The sequence below is a fragment of the Toxotes jaculatrix genome, chromosome 6 (genome assembly GCF_017976425.1).
Source record: "Toxotes jaculatrix isolate fToxJac2 chromosome 6, fToxJac2.pri, whole genome shotgun sequence".
Lineage (NCBI taxonomy): Eukaryota > Metazoa > Chordata > Actinopteri > Toxotidae > Toxotes > Toxotes jaculatrix.
Genome location: NC_054399.1, coordinates 9,766,983 through 9,779,493, shown reverse-complemented (window position 1 = coordinate 9,779,493; position 12,511 = coordinate 9,766,983). Strand labels below are relative to the sequence as shown.

Genomic DNA, 12,511 nt, shown 5'->3' with positions numbered 1-12,511 from the left:
TAACTTGACGTTACTGTTTTGCAAATGCAAATGAGGAATGTAAGTTTTGTTTGTTACGTCAATCTTCAAGTCTTTATTTTCTTTCCTTTTTTTTAGGTAACCCGCAACTTAACTCAAAATTGCGATGATAGAATTTTTATGTTTTTTATGTAATTTTCTGACAAAATTACCTTCGTTATGATGAGGAACACTGAGGCTATCCACACATGAAGAAATTAACTTATTTTGGCTGGCAAGACACTTTTCACATACTTAAACATCACAACATACCAGAATGATTTAAAGTCAAAGAGGTTCACTGAACAGTTCTGGATAAATCTTGAACTTTACCTCACCTTTTTATGAGACTTTACAGCAGGATAGACCACAGCATGGGTGCTTTCTTTGCATTGACACTAACACTCATAGAGCTTGGCAAGCCCCCTGCTGCAACTCCTCCATGGTACTTGAGTCGAGGGCATGGCTGGGAACAAGATGCTCTCTTTGCTCTCTTCAGCTATGTAAGCGTAGATAAATGTACACATGAATATCTTTTCAGGCATTTGTCATCACAAACGGCGCACTGAATGGAAACTTTGAGTCCCAGCTCCTCTCTGAAGTTGATTTGCTCCAGTAAATTCTGCATGTGGTTCCCACTGTGGTTAGCCTTAGCTGAGCATCTCAAAATAGTATCAAATTGGTGAGTTGTGAGTTGCTGCGATTCCATGACATACGTCACGACATGGCGACAGATTGTGTGTACAAGAAAACGCTGCCCCCAAGCAAGAACAGTGTGATCCCATGGTGCTGGAAATATTGCATTGAAATTAAGAGACTTCACAGGGGAGCAGATTGCAAGCAGGGCCCTCGGGGACCGAAACTTCCTGAATAAGATCCAACACTTTATTAGGCCCTTATCAGTGTCACACTTCTCCAAGGAAGTACCCGCACTGTTCACACAACTCATGTTGAAAGAAAAAAAAACAACAAAAACGTGGCACAAAGAAACCTATTAAACCGAAAGATATAAATCTGCCAGTGCGTTTGTTTAGCATCTGAACACAGCATCAAGTGACCTGCAGAGTAGAAACAACTTTAATGGGCAATGCAATTTTCCTATTTGGAATTAGGAAATCCTGAGCTGTGAGTTCTAATCGACTGCAAGGTGAATTTGTATGGATTTGTATTTGTTTAGTGGAGCCGCTGCCTGAGGAACTCAATTCAGAGTAGAAAGGTCACACAAATTCATTTAAGTTTTTGTTAGAATTCTCTTGCTTGCTGTCGCTGTTTCTCTTCTTGAAGATTTTTTTTTCTCCTGTTAATTTGTCAGTTGTGGATGATGATGACAAAAGTGTCAAGTAAAAGTCGATGTTTTTTTTTTTCCCCAGACAAATGAGGGGAAGATTAAGAAGTGAGGCAGAGTTGAAAAGGCTGCCAGTGTAGGCTGTGAGAACTATGAGAGTTATATTTAACAGGAGCTTAAATGTCAGCTTGTACTTATCAGTTCATCAACGATTCTCCACTGTCATGGCAAACAAACAAAAACAAAGAAGTCATTATTTTTTCATGACCTGATCAACAACAACATGAAGCAAATCCAATATACATACATACATAAATACATAAATTCAGGCAAAAAGATTGGAGGCACCATATCACACGGCAAATATGTTTGTTTATTGTTTAGGCTCTCACTTTCTCACAAAACTGATCACGTGGGAATTTGCGTCAGTACCTGTGGAGCTTGTCACCTCTGCTTAACAGTTATCAGGGCAAAACGCTCTTCAATTGTACAGTTTATTTTCAGAAACAGATATCAGCTGAGTCAACTTTGCATACTATATCCATTTCTGTAACCTTTTTGATAACTCCTAGCACAAGGGATTTTATTCATTTTAAGATTGATTTAACTTAAAATGCACAGAAAATAAATGAGACGTATATGAGACAAATTTTTAATGCCTGTTTTGGGAGTGGTATGGGTTTAGGAAGGGTTGTCCCATTTAGAGAGCAGAAGAATGTTTGAAGAGTTGACCTAACCAGAGATCAGATGTCCCACATCAAAATTCTTTCTAAAAACAGGTAAAGAGATTGCATTACACAGAAATTATATGGTTTATTTTAACTGAATCCATCTCACAGAAGAAAATGAAAAGAAAAAAAGAAAATTAAAGGTGTAAAGAGTAGAGCAGTAACAACTATTATAGATTTTCCTGAATGTGGCCTATTAGTTTATCATTGGTGATTATACCCAGGATATCTCCCATTATGGGAGAGACCTCACTAGTGAAGTCTATAAAAATATATATTCGCTGACACTAATAATGTATTTCTAAAACTAGGACTCATTATTTTGTCAAAATACTATCACAGCCACAGGTACAGAGAACTTACAAAGGGAAAGTGAAAAGAAACTTCAGGAAGAAAAAGTTGCTGTAGTCTCCATGTCTAAACTGCCGGCAGGCTGCTTAAAGCGCAGTAATCGGTTATCAGAAGATGCTATAACACAACACTCTTTGACACAGCACAAATTTGGATTCAAAAACTAACTTGAGTAAACAGTGTACATTACTCGTGGCAAAGTAACACACAAAACAAACTTTATAATTAAACAGATAGTCCAGTCGGTGTGATTGGAGTGTTAATGCCAAAACAGAAAATGATGTGGACCACACACTCATCTGAGTGCAGCTCACTTAATAAATAACATGCAGTGAAGCTGAGTGTCTTTTCATTAGGCAGTGTGAAATCTCTAAAGCGGACAAAGGGGTGAGGAGAGGTGTCCCATTAATGTCAGTGTGTACCGAGAAGGGCTAGAGGGCAACAACAGCTCCCCTACTGCACAGATTTGACTACGGAAGATTTGTCAAAGACAAGTAGCTCCTTATGAAATAATATGCTTCCGACTGTGAGGCTCATGCTTGTCATTTGGCAGAACTGCTTTCTACATCACAGCACGGCAGGATGCTGACATTCACACCATGGAGCGAGTGTGATCAGCTCTCACCCAGGCAGATGAAAAGTGGTTTATATAGAAACTGAGAGGGAGTATCATATGGTTGCACCTGGTGACAGAATATGGTGAGAACTGAGCCATATTAAACCCAGCAACTCTCTGAAAGGAGGGCACGTTCACTTCCTTTGGAATTTAAACATTGTATTTGCATCGGGTATTTTAGATTATGCTGTAATTTGTTTTTGTTTTTTCCACCCCTGAGCGACAGTAGAGTAAAACTGTGAGTCCTTTAATAACACCACATTAAAGTAGAAATCAAAATATCAACAGTTGTTCAAAGGTGACTTGAAAGCACGTCCTTACTCATATCCACTCCCTGCCCCCCATCTACTTTGGCCTTGATGAGAGTGGAGGGTCATTACGTTGCTAACAATGGGAGAGGAAAGACAAGAGTAGCTGGACATATTACAGTCTAACAGCTATCATCTCCTCCACAACTGCTGTAATACTCTCCGGTGGGATTTTGATCATAAAGGCGTAAAGCTGGGCTCCCATCACTGGACATTACTGGGTACAGTGAGAACATTGTTATTGATGAGCAGATGTGGCTTGCAGCAGTGATAAGCTGCTTGCAGTGGCTCCCTCCTCCATGGCCTCATACTCCGTCCCTTTGCGTCATGTTTTTTTCTGAGCTGACCGATGACTTTTTATGGTGAAGCAGAGAGATCAGAGATGAGATGAAAAGCGCACATTAACCACAGATACTCCTACTCTGTGAGAAGCAGTATTGTACCACAAAGGTCTCGGATACTCTGGCAAAGATACAGGGGGCAGTGTTATCTCACTGATGCAGTGCTCCCCCCCGTCCTATAGCTGCACCTTAGAGAGCTGACTGAGATCAGCGCTGAGTTTTGTCTGCAATGTTACTGCCTCACAGTCGTGACCGTCCCTCAGTAGTTGAAAGGTCACAGTGAATGCAGATCAAATCTGTGACTTGCCATTACAACTCTGTTGTATTCTTTTTGAGAAATGTTTTTTTTAATTGACTGATTTATCATTATCACCACATCATTACTAAATTTCAGAAAATAATGAAACATGTCCTTCACAACTTCTGTGAGCCTGAGATGACGTATTCAAAACTCAAAATTATTCCATTTTCATCATGTTTGAGAAGCTCCATCTGTCAAATAATTCAGTTTTTCCTTGATAAATGACTCAAACAGTTGATCTTTTTTTCAGAATTGCTGTTGAATTTTCTTTCCACTAAATTCAATAAATGATTGACAAATCTGGAATATATAAATCTTTAGTAGGAGTTTACACTCCTACACTAGTACATTGTACACTGAATATGCAAGACATCAGGAGCACTTTTCATTAAGCACACTAATGAGATGAATTGTCCATTATACAGTATTGATTTCACCTATTAAATCTTACCAGTAACCAGAAAGTTGGGTGAAGAGAAACAAACAACTTAGAGATGGATTTTTAAGCTTATCAGGAAGATGTTCCTTATAGTGTGCAGTGTGTAAAGAGTAAAATATTTGAATGCCTCATCCATCACAACAAGAAACATCCAAGCTCTTAACACCTCATTTTATTGTCCCAACATTCAAAAGTACAAATAATTCAAACACAACAGTTTTATGAAAAAGAAAAAACAAACATTTACAGCAAGATTTTTATTTTGTTTCCAGTTTCAGAAATGACCTAAACTAGCAAGGATAACATGAAGTCATTCATCGCAGTAATTGGATTAATAATAAGAATAAGAATACTAAGAATAATAGCAATAATAATCATAATAATCATCATTGATAATTGTTAAGTAATAACATAAGCAGGAGAGAGTAGAGAGAGCCACGGTCATGGGGCCCTGTGAACATTTTTTCGTCTTTTTTGTCTTTAAAGATTTCGTTTATAGATTTTTCAGATAGTAAACAAACACGTCTCAGGAGGAAAATGAAAACTGACAAGAAGAGCCTAGTTCCTCTGTTCACCTTCCCTCCTCCACTACTGGCTGCGTTGTTCCTACTGGCAGGCTGCCACTATAAGGCGCTACAGGGGATGGTGTGAGCCATAGGGGTTGGGCATAGAGCGAGGTGACACAGCCCCATGTTTCAAACACCCTGACATGCACACACACTCACACACACACACACAAACACACATTTTCAACAACCGCACGTGCTTGCTAACTCTGTCACACACGCGCGCACATGCACTCAGGGAGACACACATATACGATTGTATATATGTGCACTGAAGAGACCCAAATGCACAATCACACGCACACACACATAATAACAAACACTTAACATATGTATATACTGTACATACACACATCTTGATGTACTCCAAGCTAACAAACATAGGACAAACGCACAACACACACACAATTACATAAAGGAACATGCATACAAACATGCACACATGCGCGCGCGCACACACACTCACACATGTGCACACAGGGTCTAGGCGGAACACAGGCACGCATCGTAAGAGTTCAAAAGTCATACAGTGTAGGAAATTAGTTCACACATCAGAACAACATTCTACTGGGGTCGTTGCATAATTCAAGCTCCCGACGGCAGCGGGGAGCATGAAGGGGTCTGGTGGGTTGGTGGGTTGGTTTGTTGCTGTTATGACATTAGAACACTATGTGATTGGATGGCGCAGATGACGATTGAATAATGGCGATGGTATCAGATGACCCGGCCTGTAAGATGACTGAGGTGTGAGAGAGAAGGATGTACTATGCGAGCATGCGTCTGAGTGTTTAAAATGCTCTCCACACACCTCCTTCATGTTTTCAAGTCTTAACAACAAACAAAAAATTCCAATTCCTTATATTTATACTTCTGGAACCATTCCCTTACCTTTCACCTTTCAAAATATATAATATATATCATATTAGAGTATATAAAATATAGAATCGGTACAATCCCTTTTCATACCTCCAGAGTACTTCTTAAGTATAGCAACAACTGCAGTAAATAACAGTTGGTGTGCAATGGTAACAATTTCTCGTTTTTAAAGATTTGTTGGTATGTCATTTGAAAACATGATGAATATTTTTAAAAATAAGTTTTGACTCTTAAGTGATTTTGACCGATTTAGTCCAGTGCAATGAATGACCCTCAAACAACAATGGGCATTTGCTCCTTTTTAAAATGTATCTGCCCAAGCCTCCAAGAGCTGAATGTTATATAAAATGAAAACAAAAAACAACACACAAATAACAAAAAAAACAAACCAAAAACTGAAAACTGAAAACTATGCTTTCAGACCCACATTTTTGCATAAGGTTTCATCACAAAGCGGTAGTAAGTGGAGGGAGGGTGTGGACGGAGTGGCTTTTTAGAACTACACAAACTTATCACAGGTTATATTGAACCAGAACGACTGTTTATAACATTCTATTAAGACTAAACTTTATTGAAAAAGATCTAAAGATTTCATTTTAACAAGACAAGAAAAAAGCAATAGCAAATTTAACTATTAACTAGGTTATGCATAGCGAGTAACTGTTTCTAGTAATAAGGGAAGAGCGTCCCCCAACCCTCCAGACATTTTTTTCAGTTTTCTTGACTTTTAGATTTTTTTTTAATATTGTAATTTTGATATATTGGTACAAAGCACAAACGTACTAAAAGTTCTCTCAGTGCAGTGGACTACTGGAAGAGCCTCTCCACTAGTCGCTTTGTTCCCTTTTGCTCAGAAACGGCCCCCTCCCTGTACCAGAATCACGCAAATACACAGACAATGAAACAAATAAATACATAAATACACAGATAAATTATTATTAAATAAATATATAATAAATACAAATAAATAGAAAAATAAATAGTTTAAAAAATAGATAAGTAAATAAACTGCTAAACAAATACAGTTATATTCTAAGCTTTTGTTCGGTTTCTTTTGCCGCGGTAGTTAACTGAAAGTTAATCCAAATCTTTTTTTTTCTCCACAAGCAACATGACAACAATTGAACAGTTTCCTCACAAGTTTTTCTAAGTAACTGAACCACCACTTCATAATAAGTTGTCATATGAAAAAGACAAGCTCAAACAAAAGAACAGTGACAACTCAGATAGTACAGTAGATATTGTAAAACAAATGTAGACTATATATATATATATATATCATCTATTTGTACACAGCAAATAAAGACACAGTTGTCATAGATCCTTTTTAAGGAAACAAATATCTAGACTAACGAAACTAGCTAATCATCATTAAGTTTTGACAAACGTTTCACGCTCAGCAAGTAACCTAAAAGTCAGCAAGCCAAACCAAAAAATAAATAAATAAATAAATAAATGAAAAATAAATATAATAAAAATTGTTTGTTCAGTGATTCTTACAAGGCCCAAAGTTATTTATCTGGTTATTCAGCAAAGAAATAGTCTCACCAGATTTTTTTTGGGCCAACAATAAACAAATATTAAACAAAGAACAGCAGCTCAATTCAATGCCAACATCGAAGTATTTTTTTTTCTTTAAACAACACATAGAACAACAAACTTGGATATTTAAGATATGTGAATAATGTAGTATAGCACCTACTGTTGATCGCTAAAAGGAAGTTCTTTTCAAATGTAAGTTCACCAACGCAGAGCGAAGAAAATGATATAGATAATGTATAATATGCTCTCTAAATGGATAGATGTGTATATATCTATTTACTGATATCCCATATCGACTGATGACAAAAACAGGAAAACAAGTGGACAAAGGGTCTTCTTGCTTTGGGCTCTGGACTATAAGGATGGTTAGGCCTTGGAAAGACCCCTCTCCCTTCCCTTTTGGGTATCGCTGTTGAATAATTACACACTAGTACATATGTGAAAAATTACCAAAATCACCTGCCTCAGTTTGCATCCCTTTTCACAAAACCTTCCATCTACAAAATCACTGCCAACTTGGATTCCCCAAAAAACAAACAACCTTTGATCCTATAAAGTACCACAGCAGAACGACAAGACAAGGTGGCGCCCCCCCCCCTCCCGCCCCGGCCCCCCCTAGTTAGCCAGTCAAAATATTTTTCTCTTTTTTCAAATCCAGATTCTTGTAAAAATTCTTCAATAATTATTATTTTAATCATCATTTATAAAAATAGATCTTCTTTCTCTTTATTTTTATCTTTTTCTAAACGCATTTTTTCAAGCAAAGAGATCTTCTCTTTGGCAACAGTGTTATTTTTTTTTTCTTAAATTACTGAACGTGTCATCAGGAAAGCTAACCCATCCCCTCCCTCGCCCCATCTCCCTGAACCCCTGTGAGGAAAGACATTATGTTTTGTTTGCGATACAAAACAAAAACAATGTTAGAAATTCATTTTTTTTCTACATAAGAGTTACTGGGATTGTGGAATCCCGTTTATAATCGATTAGGGGAAGTTTTTAATACACACTAAAAATGAATGAATGGTTCACCAATTTAAAAAAGAGCCCCCTCCCTTTCACCGACAGGGAGGTATATAATACTAACGACAGTGGATCCGGATTTACAAAAGAAAAACAAATCCTGAATCAAGACAGAGAAAAGGTTTCAATCTAAAAAGGACATTCTCTTCTCTGAAATAAGGGGATACAGGGATTTGCTACTGTTTACACAGAAGAGAAAAATCATTTTAACAACCACAACAAACAGAAAGAATATACAACAAAGAGAAGCCTGCATTATCACAGGAGCTCCCAAAAACTCATGAACATTTTCATCATTTCATATTTGTAATACTTAGGCAACATTGGCTTATAGGTCCAAAGTTATAATATAAGCCATTTCTAGTTCAATTTGTTTGATGGTTTGTCGGTTGCTTTGTGTTCCAGTTGGAGTTTGAGTTTGCTGTGTTGGATGGCTGTAGTAGGGTGGTAGTAGTGGTGACTGAAGGGGCTAAGGGACGGGTGGAGGTGAGGGGGGAGGTTGGGGGCAATTTTGGAGCAGACAAAGTCGTGGGGCAACTGCTTCTACCTGTTAAAGTTCAGGACTTGTGTGTCTTGTTAGTCTTGAAGGAGACTTGCAAGACACGGTCGCCCAACCTGTAGCCATTGAGACTGGCAATGGCCATGGCTGCCTCGTCGTAATTCGTCATGGTGACGAAGCCAAAGCCTTTGCACTTGTTGGTGTTGAAGTCACGGATCACCTTGACATTGTTGACGGCACCAAACGGCCCGAACAGCTGCCAGAGCACACTCTCATCAGAATCTGGGGACAGGTTGTACACGAAGATGCACCAACCAGTGCCCGTGTGCCCGGGGATGTTCATGCCAACCAGGCTGGTCATGCTGTCAATGGTGATGGGAGAAAACCTGAGAGGAGAGGCAGAGTGGGGAAAAATGGAGGGAGAGCAGAAAGAAAGGGAGAGAGAAGAAAGCAAGTTCTAAGTGAATAGGTTAAGGCATGCAGTGAAACTCAATGTCTGTGTCTACTGTATATGAAATGGCCATAAACTGGTGAAAAACCTATCTACATCTTACTTTCACCTCACAACTATTTATTTTTTCTGGATTTTAAAACAGAACCCTCCTTCCAAATCTAAAACCTTGCCATGATCCTCACCTGCATAATAAACTAGAGTCTGCAGTCATATAAAATAACAAGCTTGTGGCCTTAATCTGCTAAATATTTGCAGTTTACTAATCGCAAAGATACTGATCGCCAAGGCATAAGAAGCAATTCAGATAAATTTTGATCCATATGTGTGGATGCTTATTGTATGTTCATGTATGTTTATGTCAAAAATAATGAGTTTGTATGTGAGTCTGCACGGTACCACTAAAGCCTCCCTGAGCTCCTCAGATCTGATAGCCTCCTGTAAGGAGTGACGACAGCGCTGCTTGTGGGGCTATATTTCTGCCGAAGGAGATGCGGATGAAAGTTCTGTCTTTGTGTCCTTGAGTGGCTCCTTCAGGAGCTAAATTGCAGGAAGTTGTTGAATTAAACCCTTGCTAGAAATTCATCAAAGATCATGCACCAGCCTGCTAAATCTGTTCTCATTCGCCTCATAATCTTCTCCTTTTTCTTGTGATGCAAGAGATTTGAATCCTCAGTTGACTTCACTTAATTGCCTTTCCGCTCAAAGGAAAGGGAAAGGAGAAAAAAATACCCCCACTTTTAAATAAAAGGTAAATGAGATAAAAAGGTTCATTTCTTATGCCACCTCCCTCCAAGAAACGACGATAGGCATTATTGGGTATGCTTTAATTGAGATTTCCGCTTTGCTGCAGCTGTCTCAGAGAAGGCTGCTTTCTTAAGAAAAGGGAGGGAGGGAAGAGGGAGCAAACTAAATGGAAAATGGAAGCACTTTACAGCCCAGTGGCATTAAGGTACAAAGTGTATTCCTCCCACTCCTACCGCAGTCTGCAGGGTGTTCTGTTCTGGTCTATTCCAGAGCTCGTGGCACTGATCGATAGCACGGCTTGCTGCTAGGGGCCCCCACCCCTCTCTCTACAGCAACTATATATGGTCGGCAATCACTACGACCTTCCCGCATGACTTTGGTCATGCAGAATCTGCTTCTGGCTTTTGTGGTTGCTGTGGACACAAATAAAAACTCCAAGGGTGGTCGGCTTGTTTACTGTAAAGGGCTCTTGGCAGAGATTAGACTTTTTTGATAGTATTCTAGTAGTATAAGACAAACATATTATAGTAGTGTATATCTATCTGTATGATTAAGAAAAGAGGAAGTGTTTTATAAATCTACATGACTGAGATACAATGGAATTTTTAAAATCACCATAGAGTTGCTGCAGCAGCAAACTGTAATATAATAGGCTCTGATATCTATACGTGGCCTCAATGTCTCGTTGAGAAATATTTTTTCTGGCATCAAGCAGGTGGGGTCTTAAAAGGCATCATCACGTCAAGGCCTTGTCTGACATGCTGGGCTGTGCTCAGGCCTCTCGTGCTGGGCTTGAAAAAAAAAAAGACTTGTGGTGATTTGTATGCAAAAGCTGGAGTATGCAAGGAGGTTTGTGAGTGTGAGGGTGACGGTTTGGAGGCTAGCTAACACTGCCACTGTGAGGATGAGGAGATGAGTGTTTCTGCATGTGTGTGTGTGTGTGTGTGTGTGTATGTATGTGTGTGTGTGTAAATGTGCATACGAGCATACCCATCAGAGCGGGACCAAACACTAACCAATGTTACAGACGAGACCAGGGGTTGCATAGCAACAGTGTAGCTGACCAGATATCTTTTCTGTCCTTTCTAAAGCCAACCATTTCCAGCTCTTAACATCCTCCTTTTCTTTCTTTTTATATAATAACCTCAGATCACTGAAAAGCACCTCTAACTTGATGGCATGCTATACAATCAGAAGGGCTGAATCAGACATTATTTTCACCTTTAGAAAACTGTGTAAAGGGCACAGTGCTTACCGGCCAAGGGGGCACTAGGGTTAAACCCATGAATGCCACAATGCATCACTATCAGTGTGTTATTCTGTGATTTTGAATTCCTGAATTTGACAGAATTACAGCTTTTTTAAGGGAACTTGCACAGAGAACATTTCTCTCAAGCTAAAACTTTGTTTGTGTAGCTAAGCTGACTTCAGATGGTGTCCCCTGTGCTCGCAACATGCAAGATGCCACCGTCAGCACATGAAACATCTATCACCACAGTGGGTGCTGCTCTGGGTTATGTAACACCTATGGTAGCGAGAAAGCAAAATGAAACATGGAGGCGAAAGGAAGGAATTCGAGCAGAGCAGTGCCAAAGCTGGAGCTGTCTGCAGTGAAACAGCATTTCCTGTTTCCAGCAGGGATCCAGGTTCATCCAGCCTCATCCCATGTCCTAGCTAAACGGTACCTAATCTCAGCTAGTACTGCCAAGAAATTACAGCAATATATAATTTTGTTGTGACTTCCACTGTACAGATGTAGATTTATGACACAAAGGTGTGTGCACATAGGTGATTAAAGATGTACAGAGGTCTTGTTCTAATGACATAGTAAGGAAATCTCAATAAAATCAATGTGACAGATTAAAATTTTGCTCTCAAAGAAAGACTATAGCTGTAGAGTGACAAGGCAGGAGAACCTGAATCCGGTAGAAAACAACACACCTAGAAATTAGGAGTTTTACACCAGAGAACAAAATCCATTCAGTACACAGAAACAACCCAAAACAATCCAAACAACACCAGCACTTGTCATAATCAAAACAAAGCAAATTCATCACCACTGAAAACAAAGACTGATTGTTTTCTGCTTTTTTTTTTCTTTACACCTTAAGTGGTTGGTAGGGTTTTAAAACCAACTCAAGCTGACAAGGAAAAAAACCAAACAAATTAAAGAACCAAAAATGCAGTTGACCTTGAACGAATTGTCAAACGCAAAGTAACTGCAAAAATACAAGGAAACATAAACTAAAAAAAAGAACAGAAAAAAGGATATTGAAAAATCATTGAGTCAACATGGACATCTGGCATTGGGTGAAGTTTTTAATTACCTCTTTACGCCATAGGCCATATTAAGCAAATTGTCCAGCCTGTAAAGAGAAGGAGGGTTCTGGGGTTAATGGTGGGCAGATGGTCGACTCACTCAATGGAACTAATGTTAAGTCCCT

The 12,511-nt window shown here is 39.0% G+C and overlaps 1 protein-coding gene across 2 annotated transcripts in view; it reads right to left on the bottom strand.

Moving 5' to 3' along the window:
- Positions 1-8,927: 8,927 nt before the first annotated feature.
- The window catches only part of elavl4 (ELAV like neuron-specific RNA binding protein 4), a 71,106-nt gene continuing 67,522 nt past the window's right edge, over positions 8,928-12,511 (bottom strand). For both annotated transcript variants that reach the window (XM_041040232.1, XM_041040233.1), the window contains 2 exons: positions 12,395-12,433; positions 8,928-9,255 (listed from right to left, as the gene is read on the bottom strand). In XM_041040232.1, coding sequence (XP_040896166.1) covers positions 8,928-9,255; positions 12,395-12,433 — 367 coding nt within the window. The remainder of the gene's footprint in view (positions 9,256-12,394; positions 12,434-12,511) is intronic.